Source organism: Glandiceps talaboti, chromosome 5 (genome assembly GCF_964340395.1).
Source record: "Glandiceps talaboti chromosome 5, keGlaTala1.1, whole genome shotgun sequence".
NCBI lineage: Eukaryota > Metazoa > Hemichordata > Enteropneusta > Spengelidae > Glandiceps > Glandiceps talaboti.
The window spans coordinates 13,630,662-13,646,031 of record NC_135553.1 but is presented as its reverse complement, the minus strand read 5'-3'; the positions used below and the strand labels follow the sequence as shown (position 1 = coordinate 13,646,031).

Below are 15,370 nucleotides of genomic sequence, written 5' to 3'. Positions count from 1 at the left end.
GTAACAAAACTATTTATTTTAGTATTTGTAATATTATATGAGTTGTTGTCCACAATATCATTGACTACATATATCTTCATATCTCTTAATATAAAGCCATCAATTCTATGATGAATAATAATCTGATAGTTGAATTAGTGGCCGTACTTTGATATTATCATTGGCATAAATGTCTCTCTACACTCTACAGTCTGTGTATGGTCTTTTTGACTATCGTTTGTAAAATATCGTTGTTTTTTTACACCGAGCAAGACTAAAATATTGTTTTCCTCACAATGTGCAATATTTGAGATGTTTTGTAGTATGATTCAGTGATTGCTTTCCAGCAAACTATTGTCAGATTCCTCACTTGAATAACATTTCTTATGTACATTATCTCACTGTTTGAAATTTCCAAATAAATTTTTTTAAAAACCTTTGCCAAGGATACAACATATGATAAATTTATTGGTAGAAATACTTTCCAATCACCAATTGAAATACACACAAAGTCAATGATTGGCAAGTTTTCTGTTTCATTCAAATTTTCATGACTTACATGTAGTTTCAGACAGTGTTCTGTTTTTCAGCAACTATATCTTCCCTGTAGCATTATATACATTAGATTTTCTCAGCAGTTGCCCTGCCAATTTGAATGTGATATTTTCATGTGACAACTTTGCCACAGATAATCATATACATCTTCTACATCTGAAAATATTGCATATTGATTAGCTATTTGCATATTGATATTTCAATATTTATTATGTGTTTTCCTTTCCACTTTGTGTGGAATGAACAGCACTGAAGAGGTGTGCATTAGCACATTGTTCAGTTTACTTACAAGTTATCATTTTCCATTTCATGCTAACCAACAGACATTGGAGGCTCTCAAACAAGAGAGGGTAAACTTACTTTTATGTATTTTGTAGCACCTGCACTGTAATATTATTAGATGAACTGGAGTATTTTCAGTTTCCTTGGAGCTCAAAAGTTCTTTGTTGAAGAGTATAAAGACAGTTATTTTGTGTTTATTAAATGGGTATGAATGTTGATTGAAATCGGCATATTTCAATTAATATATTATTTCAGTGAAATTACAGAAGTAAAAAATGACAAACATGAGCTCCAAGGAAATATGAAATATTCACCTTTGCCACCTTTAGTGTTCACCTGTTGGAGCTGCACTTGTGCACTTGACATTATGCACTTAATAGCAGAAGTGTATACAATGTATTTTATATTTGCTGTCATTTGCACTTACTGTTGAATCCATACCCACACACTCACCACCATCATCTTATAAGAAACGATCACTGACTACCCAAATGATAACATGGTGTGACCCAGTCTGTGTGCAGCACTCACTTTGTTATGATCAACATACACTTGTTATCACACTCTGACCATTGGGGGCGCTCTACTACTTAATTGGACCACTCGAATAGTTTGGTGATTTCTGTCAATGAACTTTATTGTGGAATCACGTTCAGTAACCCAACTGTGGTGTCGTTACGCATAGTATATAGGTTACCCACAATGGTCAGAGTGTCTAGTATTATCTAACTCTGCAATCCACTAATTTAACCATTTATCATTTTGCTATGGTGTGAATTTATTTGGATTATAACTGATATTAACTTTAATAAGCACCTACTGCAATTCTTGAAGTTGATATATTTCTGCATTTTATGAATCCAGTATCTACACAAAAAATTAAATCAATTTTCAGAGCAAAGCTTGCCAAATTGTATTATGTAAATGAATTTGATGAGAATGTTTTAGAAAAAAAGTACAACTTGATCTATCAAAATACCCAAGAAGATAAGACTAACTTAATGTATTACTAAGTGTTTTGCACTAAGTTTGGTTTCTACTGTTTCATTGATTCCAATTTTATTCCATTTTTATTGCAACCATAAGGAGAGTAAAAAGGTACATTTTCCTTGTTTTGCTTTCAATTTCTGTAAATACTGTATTAAGATGTTTTCGTCCAGCTATTTGTACACAGGCATGACATCGACAAGGCTGCAAAGTTTTGATCTACTTTTAAAAAAGACCTGTCATTTGAAGTATTTGTATACACAAGTGATTCAGAAATAATGCTTGACATGCTAATATTTGACACATTTTTCATGCAACTCTTGCACCTGCTCTGGTCTCTATGCATGGAAATTACAAGATAAGGAATTATGGCCATGTTGATCATGGAGTGTAATATGTTATTCTGTAATAAGGGGATCTTTCGAATGTATTAGTATATTTTGAAAGCAGTTACGAAAAATCACCATGTCTTTGTGGGTGGAGAATTTTATTTCACCATTTCATTGAAGAGCTCCCTCTAACAAGAAACATAGCATAAGATAGTATCCTCTCCCTAGTGTCTGGTATAGTTTCTAGTCTTTCTTCATGTGTGTAGTGAAGACTAGCAGAGCATCATTCATAACTTTGCAGTTGAAATATTTGTTTTCCACTCTTTATGTACAAGTCATACAATTTTGAGATTTGCACTTTACATGTATGTCAATAAAATAGTAAAGCTCTCATTTGTATGTAGCTCTTCCACTACCCATGTAATAGTGCACAATGCAGTCAATGGTTGCACTTTATGTTTGGCCAATATCCTGTGAACATCTTTGGTTCTCATCATGGGAACAAAGTTAAATGAAAGTGTAGGGGAATTTTGATTCTCTATCAAACATTTCCAGCTTTGATTTACATAGGAGCAAAAGCAAAGCTGTGAAATTATTTTACTGTATTTTATTCTGTAGGGCCTAAAGAGACAGACTGAATCACAGGCTGAGGTGATAGAAGACATTGCTGACTGGAGGGACAGTACAGACAAGATTTTGAAAGATTTGAAGGAAAGGATGGACGATGTAGGACCAGAGGTAGGCTGTCTTTTTTGTAATATCTACATTCCGTACACCACTAATTAGTCCCCGCGGACGAAGTCCGGAACGGGGACTTATGGATTGGGTTCCGTCTGTCCGTCTGTCCGTCCGTCCGTCCGTCCGTGTGTCCGTGCGTCCGTGCGTCCGCAGCCGTTTCTTGGAGATGCCTGTACCAATTTTTTTCAAACTTGGTACAGGGGCAACATGCTATGGCATACATATGCACGTCAATTTGTTTTATGATACGATCCAATATGGCCGCCTAGCAGCCATTTTGTTTGCGAATTTTCCCTGTCTAAAGCCATAACTCAGACATGCTCACACAGATCTCATTCAGAGTTGGTATTAGGACAGTGTTCTATGGCATATATGTACATATTCATTGTTGTCATGATACGATCCAATATGGCCGCCTGGCAGCCATTTTGTTTGTGAATTTTCATGTCCAAAGCCATAACTTAGACATGCTTGAACAGATCTCATTCAAAGTTGGTATTGGGACAGTGTTCTATGACATACATGTGCATATCCATTTTCATTGTGATACGATCCAATATGGCTGCCTGGCAGCCATTTTGTTTGCAAATTTTCCATGTCCAAAGCCATAACTCAGACATGCTTGAACAGATCTCATTCAAAGTTGGTATTAGGACAGTGTTCTATGACATACATGTGCATATCCATTTTCATTGAGATACAATCCAATATGGCTGCCTGGCAGCCATTTTGTTTGCAAATTTTCCATGTCCAAAGCCATAACTCAGACATGCTTGAACAGATCTCATTCGAAGTTGGTATTAGGACAGTGTTCTATGACATACATGTTCATATCCATTTTCGTCATGATACGATCCAATATGGCTGCCTGGCAGCCATTTTGTTTGTGAACTTTCCATGTCCAAAGCCATAACTCAGACATGCTTGAACAGATCTCATTCAGAGTTGGTATTAGGACAGTGTTCTATGACATACATTTGCATATCCATTTTCATATTGATATGATCCCCCATACCCGACCAATCCTTTATTGTTGTAGGCATGTTCCATGCCCGACAAGCAGACACAACATATCTAAGTCTGTTTGATGTAGGTTCACAAGTGTTGTTGCGTGATCAGAGTAGTGCTAATTCCTTAAAACCCAATCATAGCGGGGACTATGTCATTCTCAATGGCTTGTTAAAGTGTGTACTTGGTAGTAGAGTAACTTATTTTATATGTACCTGTGATTTCTTGCATCAGTAAACACTCGTGCAATGCAGTTCAATGTTAACTGTATGTAAATAATAAAAACAATGATAAAGTGTATTTATAATGCACCTATCCTCCTGAAAGCTCCAGGCACTAACAATTATTATCCCTGGCAAGTATCCATGGCAGCGCAATAGCCCTTTATACTTCCTCAACTCCCTGCAGTGCATACAATCCATTGCAGCCTTTAAGTGTATAGGATTAAAGCATTCACATTGCAACCACTAGTCTAGCATGTCCCAGTTATGCAGCTGGGTTGACTGGGGCACAACCGTGGTTTAAATCTTGCCCAAAGACTTTAGCTTTTAAGAACAAATGGCAGTGATGGGGCTAGAACCTGCAACCTGCAGATTCCAAACTGGCCACTCTATAAACCGTGCAACCATCATGACTCCACAAATAAACACACAAGTATTCCAAGCTTACAAAAAGTGTATTATTTCGGATTAAAGTATAACAGAATCAAAGGCTGGACAGCGGCACTTGAACTTGGTGCACAGGTGAAATTATGGCCACATAGAACACCACATGCAAGCATTGATGCATACCCTAAGTATGCCACACTGGCACTTACCCATCATTAGGATTGTGGTATAAGAGTCTGTCCTGAATTTAACCAGCCCCCAATAAGTGAGCGATTGTTTCCGTAATTTAAACTATTTGTTAATGTACAAATGTAAAGTTTGTCAAACAAAGACGAGAAAAGTGTGATGTATAAAAACTATCATGATATGAGTTGGAAAAGTTTGAAGATTGTGACAGTGTATTATCATACTGATTGTATGTATTCACTATTAGATGCATTTTGACAAATAGTGATTCCATTCCATGAGTTTTCACTCATCTCTTTATCTTGTCATGTCTTGTCAGGTGTCTGAGATGAACAGAACTAATGAGAGAGTACAAGAAGACATGAAGGGATTAATGGAACAAGAGAGCAAAGACAGGTTAGAAAGACTAACAATGACATTCAATATACCACGCATAAGCCAAGTTGTACATGTTCAAACAGAAAATACAAGCCTAGATTTATTTTCTGGTTATTGTATATCATGGCAGCAGGCGTCTACATCACTGGTTCTGTGACACTTGAAATATAAGTCAAATCATTCAGGATCGCCATTATTTTCTTCTTAAATCAAGTTTGTGCAGCTGTGATTAAATTATACTCTGATATTTTACTTCATCGAGCTGCAAAATGACAAGAGTTTTGTCAGTATTTGTCTTCAACTCGTAGTGGCAAGGCCCCTTATGTTACTCATAATATGCTTTGGCAGAACAAAGAAAAATATTTGGGAATATGATACCCAAACGTAAATGGCAAGACCAGTCAGAAATATCGGTAGAATTTTGGGGCAAATATCAGATTACTTTCACCTACTTAACCTGTTAAACGAAAACATTGTTACAGTTATAAAAACTGTTATCAAAGTAATCTTTTTTAGTATAGTATAGTATAGTATAGTAATAGTTTATTATAGTGACATGCAGATTCACAATAATTGACAATAAATATATGTATACAGATATACATCTGCCCAGCCCCTTTGGACTTATAAGTCACTTTTTTTCAAAACAAATTAAACAAATAGAACTTCTATAAACTTACATACAATATGTGAACATAGAAGAAAAGTACAAAGAACATGTCTATGGCGATATTTATCGAAACAAAAAGTTGTTTCCTTCTCTCAAAAGCATTATACACATATAGCATTACATAGTAAGTAAATGGAGAAAAATATCTTTTCCTTGTTGAATCCCAGGTCCAGAGATGTTCAGATGGTAAAACTAGACTTGGAAACAAAGTACAAACAGTTGAAACAAGATATTGCCAAAATGGAAGACAAGTTGAAAACAGGTGGAGTGGCAGCTGCACCTGCTATACCAGTGTCACAGAAAGAGAAACTAGCTGCTGGTAAGAAAGGTGGTAAGGTGGACGAAGAAACTCTGGATAGAATTGACAACATGGAAACTGACATCAGGAAGGTATGAACTGTATACGTTGTTGTTTTATTTTCTGAAGTCTATCAAAAACATCAATGCAACAGATTTTGGTTACCTAGTTCACAGTCATTTTCGGTTGTAGTTTGTACATGGACATAATTAAAGAAAATTGAGGGTAAATATCACGTAGATGCAGATCCCATGGCAGTACGTGTTACAGTTAACAAAGTTTTTCAAATTTACATCACTAAAAAAGAAGCAAGCAACAATTGAACTAGTGTAGAAATTGAATGCTCTGCAGTGAACTACATGTATTTCAAAAGAATGGTTTTCAAAATGTGCTTCTGACTAGCACTCCTAGTGGCCAAACTATACCGTCTTTTGTTTTTTTCTAAAAACTGGAGTATGGCAATGTGTGCATATTGCAGTCTTAGCTCCTACTTTTGAAGTCCATTCCAAGGTATAATTTTTGCTTGATTATGAGCCCCACTTTGACTAATTTCATTTTTTCCAAAGCAATATAAAAGACCAGAAACTCAAATTGCAAATTGAATAGTGCCCATGGTACACAGATGGATTGTTGCTTGTCGTAACCAAGTTTTATGATTTATGAAACATGATAGCTTTTTGCCCATTGTGGTTGCAGTTGTGCCAAGTCTAGTGAGTCAGTACTTGTAATCAGATGTGTAAAGTATAAAAATACTAAATTGGCAAATGTATCACATCTTAAATTTTTGAATTGCGAGCATATTAAACAAAGATGAAAATGTTACAATTTATGTTTTGGAAAAGTGGCAACAAGTAATCAAGCATTTAAGTTGTTGTACCAATTACATGTCCATAAGAAATATTGTAAACATCTCAATTTTCTTTTCATTTTTTTTGTTTACAGGCAAATACCAAAATTGAAGAGGTAAGAATTATCTCACACCCTGCTTTCTAAAATCTTATATCCCAGTATCATTCCACTGGGTCTTACTTTTTTGCTCAAATGTGTTGAATAGATTAGTAATGATATGTTCTTGTACCATGACCAAAGATTCGCAACGTATTGTTTTGCCTAGCGGTAAAGCCAACATATGGATAGTTTGACAAAGCCTGTCGGCCTAAACAAGTGAAACGTTACTTGTAAGTAATAAGAACCCTTGATTGTGGTACAAGAATGTATTATTACTTTGTTTTACCGATCTGATGTTGGTGTTTTAGGATGTGCAATTGATTAATTTGGTTATTATATGGTACGTCGTAATATTTGTGTTTATATTTATTCATATAAGCTTGTGTTCGAAACTTGAACAGTGCTTAAATTTGTTTTGACCTATATTGGTGGGATGGGGATGGTGAAATAGTAATATCTGGCTTTATAAAGTTGAACACTTGAAGTCAATAAACTCTCAAAGTGGTTTGATGTCGATCTCGAAAGACCAAAGTATTTATTTGTTTAAACCAGAATGATAGGCTGTGTTTTTTAATATATCTCCTGACTTTATGTTGTAGATGACGGAAGAAATAACTAAAGCCAATGAGAGTGTACAGACAGTGAGATCACATCTTGGTATGAAGATACAGAATGAAACTAAACAGGTAAAGTCTCACTACTGGAAAATAGGAGTGACATGTCATTTGTTGATTTGTGAGGCAAACTGTCTTATCATTTTACAATTGTGTGTCTTTTGGGTATGGTGTAATAGTTGTCTTTTGAGTGTATCGCTGCAGTTTTGATGATTTTATCATTAATCAACCAATGTGTGTCTCAAGTATTATGTGATGGGTTGTGAGGCAAGATGTAAATTAGTTCTGATCATTATTGTGTGTGTGTGTGTCTGTCTGTCTGTCTGTCTGTCTGTCTGTCTGTCTGTCTGTCTGTTTGTGTGATATAGCCATACAATCATATGAAAGCCATTCACCAAATATGTACAGTCATTTAATTCATTGTCATTTCATAATTCATTTGCTTATAAATATTCTTTTTAATTTCAAGAAAATTCTTTTCTGATCCAAAAATAGATATGTGAAATAAATGGGCTACCAAAAATTCCTTGAGTTGATGTACAAGAGAATTACGTCATTATGTTTCTCATACATATTTCTAATGTTTGCACATTTCAATACCGATGTGTGTGGTACAAAATGAGTACACATGTACTACCAAAGTAGAGTGACTATAGAGTTTCAGTTACACAGCATGATATTTTTCATGTCTCACACAAGGTTTTTTGTGAGACATGACATAAACAAAATACAGACACTGATAGTGGGCAAGCATACTAAATGATACATTATATGTCATTATGAACAAAAATCAATATTGTCAATTGAGAGACAAGGAAGATTCAAACACAAAACTATTTATTTTTGTTCAAAGTGAGATAAAATGTAACATTTTACATGCTTGTGCGCTATCAGTGTTTGTATTTTGTTTTTGTAATTGTAACAAGGAAAACATTGTGTGAGATATAAAAATATCATGAGGTCCTAGTTGAAACTGTATACTCTCTCCAGTTTGGTAGTATTTATCAAATTGAGTTTTTGTGAGACGAGGTAAACAAACACTCCATTTTATGCATAGAGTTTTTCAACAGGAAAGAAAGTTAGAACATGCAGACAAGCAATTGTTACTTTGAAAGTTTTTTCCTTCTTTTCTATCATTGTTATTGTTAGTAATATTAAATAGCAGTGATCTAGTATGTCTTTTTTGTTTCATTTAAGTTTCATCGTTAATGATAATATAACAATTGATTCATCATTCTAATTCCAGCAACTGGAAGATGTAAGACTTCCAGATTTCAAAATTTGTCTGACTTTATACTTTAAAATGTGTGAAACTCTTGTTAATCAGCAGTGTGTGCATGTACAATTGTGTTATGTCTACATTGTATATAAAAGCTGCAATAACTGTAACTGGGAAGTTTTTGAGGACAATTTTACTACATAGTCTTGACGTTATACGTCTTGAAGTTTATTGAATTGTCTTCAGGTACACTTATTTGTGTTACTGAACACATTATGGTGAGCCTAAATGTGATAGAAAGTATAATTGGGTGTGTATATGAATTATATTTGCCTATGTACATTGTAACATACAACTGTGGTAATCCATCCTTCTGTGTACTAAGATAGGTGCAAACTAAAGCTATTGTTCTTCAATAAGGTAGATTACACAAGTGGGTGATAGCAGTTCCTCTGGTGTGCGATATCTAATCACCCTGTGATAAAGATAGTGTAAACATTGGAAGTCCCAAAACAGTACACTGCAATCTCATGGAACTCTGTCAATAAAACCCTGCAACACCTCCTTACTGAGACTATACTGAGAGCAACATGCATTCAATAGTGCCTCTCTGTTGCATCAATATGTTGTAACAATAGTTTTAGTTTGTGTCTATCTTAGTAAACTGAAGGCTCAATTACCAGAGAAATACATCAGAATGTACATCAAAAAGAGCAAGGTGCGATGTCTTTGGAGTAATGATAAATATAATAACGTTACTTGTTATATAGAACTTTGTGACACTGTAGTTAGGATTATTACCCCTAGCATACATACAGGGGCACAGCAGCTATATCTATACTTCAACTCCCTTGGAGCATACAAGTACTACAAAATATTGTCCAGTGTACAGCTATTGCAGCTTAAACCTGTTATGTTTTGAAATCTTGTCGTGTGTATCATCATCTATAATTGTCTTGCCACATTCTTTGTTTTCTGTTTTCTGTTTTCTCTCTCGTTCATTTGTATTTCAGTATCTGCTTGATTACTGTGTCACTATTGCTGATGTATGTCACCATTTCTGTATGTTATTTCTCTCCTCCAATTACTGTAGCGCAAGGAAGAGATTGAAGACCTGCAGACCCTGTTTGAGGAGCTTCAAGAGAAAGTTGATTCCATTACAGGGGGCAAGTCGGGAAACAAAAAAGATGATGATGATAATAAAAAAGATGATAAAGATAAAGATAAAGATAATAGTGATGACAAGGACAAGCAACAATCAGACAACAATAATGGAAATTAAAACATTACACTTTCTAAACATTCTGAAATATTTTTAAAACTTTTAAAAAACAAATATGTATATAAAAACTTGTACATTGTGTATTCATAATTGAGAATGAAATGAATTTGTCTATAAGAATGATTATGATTATAGTTACCTATGCTGTGACCTTTGGTCTTTGAACTTTCACCTCTCACACTGCATTCCAAACTTTCATAACTTTGCAGTTTATACTCCTTGATCCTATGTTTGCTCACTGTTTGCAGTTGACTAGACAGTGATTTGTGAAATAAATTGGCATGATTTGCATATTAAGGAATTCTGGAACTATGTACAGACCACTGATGTTTCATGGATCTTTCTGATCATGTGTTTTTGTGCATATCAGAGCCTGTACTTCACTCTGTATCACTTAAAACACATAAGCATGCACATCTACTCTTCACGTAAATGCCCTAAATCTTGAAAAGTTTGGAACATTTCACCAGAGTCTCTATACACATATGTGACATCTACTTGAATAGAGGTACTCATCTCACCCTCTGCATGCTTGTTTGGGAACTATCATCACAAACTCAGCTGGCACGAATATGAACTTGAATTCGCATGAATACTACATCGGAGACTGCAACACAAACTGCAACATTTTCATTGTCACCAGTTCTATTGCAACATTACCACTATGACCACAGTTTTACAGATTGCAACATGTCCACTTACCTTCTCTGAAATGATCATCACATTGGAATGCTGACTGCATCACAATCATGAACAGATACCGAGTGCTGCAACACAATTGCATTGACTGCATCATTTTCAAGAGCTAGCTGCAAGTTACATTCTACTCATGGTATTCCATTGCTCAGAAGACACATTGGCAAGAAATCCATTTTCATTTCAACAAAGTTTTGGAGAACAGTGGGTAACTCAAACTTTTCTTATTCAGTGATGGAATGATGAATTTTTGCTTGTCCAGTTTTTATCAGTGTAAAGACTTGTTGCCATGCATATTATGATTGTAATGCTGTAGATCAAAATTTGAGAAACCAATTTTGTTCAAAATCCAGCTCCGAGCAGATCTCCAGAAGGATATTGAACAACTGCAAGAGAAGATAAAAGAGATGGAGGACATCTTTGCTGAGGCGGAAAATGAAGATGAAGATGACGAGGATGGAGAGAGCGGTGATGAGAAAGATGATACTGAAGATAAAGATGACAAAAGTGATGCTGAGGATGAAGATGATAAAAATGACGATGAAGATAAGAAGAGTGATGCCGAGGATAAAGATGATAAGGATGGAGAAAATGATGATGATAATGATAAGAAAAGTGATGCTGAGGATAAAGATGGAGAAAATGATGATAAGAAAAGTGATGCAGGAGACAAGGATGAGAAAAGTGATGGAGGAGATGAAGATAAAAAGAGCGACAAAGGAGATAAAGATGACAAGGGGAAATCTTAAGATGATGATGATGATTGAACAACAACTTAAAAATGAAAAAAAAAAGATGCACATTTATGGAATTCAATAATCACAACTCACATTTTTATGAGTTTCCTACTTCTAATAGTAACAAAATCACCAAATAACTTCACAACTCGTTTGAAATAGGGTATTATGAACTTTGATTTAGCAATACAAAAATCAATACATTATCAGGTACCTTGCCAAATAGTAGTTTTTTATCGATCAACAGAATTTCATTCTGTAAACTTTGCTGTAAAATCAAAGCTAACAGATGTTCAAACTCACAGCATATAGTTCAGACCTAGTAATGGTTTTCAATCAATCAGTACTCCTGGGAAATCATCAAGCAGACTAAATAACTAGAGACTAAACACACAAGTTGAAGTAGCTACTGCACTAAGAGGAAAAACAACAATTGCATCACTTACAATAACATACCACAGAACTCGGTAAAAGACACCAACAAAGATACACTCCACAATGACTAATTTGCCTTCGCTACTAACACACCTATCAAGTCCATCTTGCACACTCTCTTCAACTAGTAGACTTGATCACATCTCAGAATGAAGACTAGTTGCTATGGAGATGGATGCTGTTACCATGGAAACAGTAAGAATATATACCACCTCTGTGTAACCACTGCAAGTGCAATATATACCTCAGAGTGTAACATTCAGTAATTTTACCTCATAATAATCGTATATCATTGTTAATTTTTCTTCATCCTGCATGCGTATATTTCACTGGAATTAATTGGTTGATAATATAGTGTATATTTCTTAATCAATTTCCTTGCATGATGACCATGTTTCTTAATTTTTTTTATTTTGCATGATGAGTGTTTTTTATCCATTTACATTTCTCCCTCTTTAGAATACAGGGCACTGTCAAGGTTGTTATATAACTTGGGTTTTATATAATAATTGTTGACTGTTTTTTGTCGTGTTTTTTGTGTTTGTGTACTTACCGGTGGTGTTATGTCAAAGTACTAAATGCATGTGTTGTGTTATGTTGTAAACTGTGGTGCATGGTAAAGTTAAATCTATCATCTCTCGTGAATTTCTGGAGTACTTCATATTTAGCACCTTATAGATGGTGTTCCATAAATTCAAATACTAATGTATGTGTAATGTTTGTTTGCAGTCACGCAAGAACATGGCTGACCTAAGAGCACAACATGAACATCTTAAGAAGAGAGTGGACCATGTAGAACAAGGCAAATCGCCACCCCCTAAAGCAGCCACCCCACCACCTGTAGAACCGACACCAGATTCAAAGACTGCATCCCGTGCCAAACGAGAAACGCCTGGCAGATCCAGGAAACCAAGTGTTGCATCTAAACGAGATAGAGAGACGCCAGCATCAAAACGAACCACTCCGAGATCAAAAGCAAGGACACCCCCAGCAGCAGCAGCAGCAACAGATGATGAGAAACCACCTGACAACGATGATGCAGCACCAAAACCAGATGAGGCTGCAACAGGTGAAAAGCCTGCAGATGAAGATGCAGCAAAATCTGAGGAGGAAAGTGCAGCTAAACCTGAAGAGAACGGTGATAAACCTGAGGGCGAGGGGGATAAACCTGAAGAAGGGGCAGCACAACCTGAGGACACTGCACAGCCTGATGAGGCTCCTGACAATCCGGGTGAGGGAGGAAGTGGGGAGAATTGATAAAATAACACTGTCTGTATAACTCTATGAGTGTGGTGCATGCGTGTGGATTCACCTCAAAACTATTTATATATTGAGGATTTTGGTGCATTTCAGTTATTTTTAACTTTATGACAAGAGAAGAACTATGGATAAACCATGTACTGTGACTTGTCTTAAATTAAAAAATGACAGTTCAAACTAATTTATTTGTATTGATCAAGCACAATATTAGAAATCAGGGAAATATGACTTTATGTGCCGATACAAAATATTTCAACAGAAAAAAGTTCCAGAATGTTGTACTGCTAGCAAATTTCATCCTAAGGTACACAATTAATAAACTTGATTCTTCATCTTGTACTATCTGAAATTGATGTATGATTATTTCACATACAAGTAAATAAAGTCTCAAAACAGTACATACACAAAAATAAAGGTATCATGGAAGTGTCAAAGTTAAGTATGCTTTTAGTAAAATTATAATCCATTCAAGATTTATATTGTGCCAACTTCAGTTGCAGATTATTTAGTTAAAGATACTAACATTGGAATTTTATTCGTGTCTATATTTATACTTTCCAACACTAAACTAAAATGTCTATGATGAATCTTTTTATATCAAAGTATCAAATATATAGGACCAGGAACTGTAACTGGATCACTATTTTCTTTTATTTTGGTTTATGCTTTCAATTTACTCAGTTTGTATCATTGATTGATGATCAACCCCTAACACCCACAGTTTTTACAATTTGTCGATAAACTATATAATCAGGTATGCGTCTGATTCATGAATGTTCACACACGGACATCTAGCCAGTGTACACAATACCATTATTGATTCGCAAAAAAGTACATCAGTGAATTTAAATGATTGAACTGTTTCCAGGAAAAAGTATGGTTTATTTTTGGATGAGTAAAAACTAACAAAAAATGATGTTACTATACAGCTACTAGTTCTTAAAGGGGTTGTATGGATGACAAGTGTGTATTAGGTTTTTATTCATAAAACAATTTTACTATGTTTTCCTCCTTGAAAAAAGGAATGTGAAACAACTTATACCAATATAAATTGCCAAATATTAAAAAGAAAAATGTGCAAAATATTTGTTATGTGTACAACAAATTTTTCATACACTTTGTAGCATTTTGCAATTTATTGAGTTACAAACACAGGCTGTGTATATGTTATTTCACATTCTCTGTTAATGTACAAAAACAATTTTTTCAGACACTAGCATTTTGCAATTGAACTTGGATTTAGTATATGTTCCAAAATACCTATTAGTCATCCATATGGCCACTTTAAAGAAACAACACCTGTTCTTCGGTGATAATCAAGTGCAACATGATGTAAATACGTTGAAACTAACACTTGAGGTACATACAAAAAAAAACAGATTTCATCGTATCAAAAGTTTCTTTTTCTCACAAAAGTTTAGCCTAAAGTCTATGCGGTATCACCAACATGAACAAAACTGGCAATATTGGAATTAGAAAACTATATATTACATACACACTTCTGCTGTAGTTTCAGTTTTAACACCCACCATGAATGTTGAGAGAGTTTTGATAACTATTAGTCACATACTATTGCTGTGTATACTACTTTAAACATCCATTCTTTTGATCTTAACTTGTGTAAATATATACGATACATATATATTTTTTCTTGCCATGCATACTTTGACTTGAAATTGTAAATACTGCTTCTCTGATTGCAAAGTTGTAGACCTTTATTGCACACTGTGTATGTATGATTGTACTAATTTCTGTATAGTTTTCATATTTGTAATCTTTTTTGTGCAGAGAGGAGTTCTATTTAAAGAATATATTGATTAAAAAGATACCGTCTGTGTAGTTGTCATTTCAGCAAACATAGCAAATTGATTTTAAAGTGGCACAAAGTGAGTTTATGATATTTTTCACCTGGGTAAATACAGTTGTATAAATCTTTGATTAAGATATTCGGGTGAAAAGTTGAAAGTTGATGCAGGCATTAGAAATAGTTTACTGCTGTTGAAGTACTACAGCTACTCTTTACCGTGGGTAATATGCAGCAAATATTATAAACCCACCATCACCACCATATTACTTATGAACTCAGCTTTATGGCCTTTGAGTCTCTATTCAAAGACAATAATTTGGCCTGTGAATTGTATACATGTCGTGTAAACAACGT

General features: G+C 34.8%; 1 protein-coding gene across 5 annotated transcripts in view; it reads left to right on the top strand.

The window, feature by feature from the left end:
• Positions 1-14,984, top strand: part of LOC144435997 (uncharacterized) — a 50,020-nt gene extending 35,036 nt beyond the window's left edge. Inside the window, exons 12-19 of one of the 5 annotated variants that reach the window (XM_078124659.1) lie at positions 858-884; positions 1,903-1,914; positions 2,751-2,870; positions 4,992-5,068; positions 5,888-6,110; positions 6,961-6,981; positions 7,566-7,652; positions 12,679-14,984. In XM_078124659.1, coding sequence (XP_077980785.1) covers positions 858-884; positions 1,903-1,914; positions 2,751-2,870; positions 4,992-5,068; positions 5,888-6,110; positions 6,961-6,981; positions 7,566-7,652; positions 12,679-13,206 — 1,095 coding nt within the window. In that variant the 3' untranslated portion in view covers positions 13,207-14,984. Of the gene's footprint in view, positions 1-857; positions 885-1,902; positions 1,915-2,750; positions 2,871-4,991; positions 5,069-5,887; positions 6,111-6,960; positions 6,982-7,565; positions 7,653-9,892; positions 10,510-11,130; positions 12,099-12,678 lie in introns of those variants that run through there. The other 4 variants (XM_078124662.1, XM_078124664.1, XM_078124660.1 and 1 more) reach the window with 4 other exon arrangements.
• Positions 14,985-15,370: the final 386 nt, after the last annotated feature.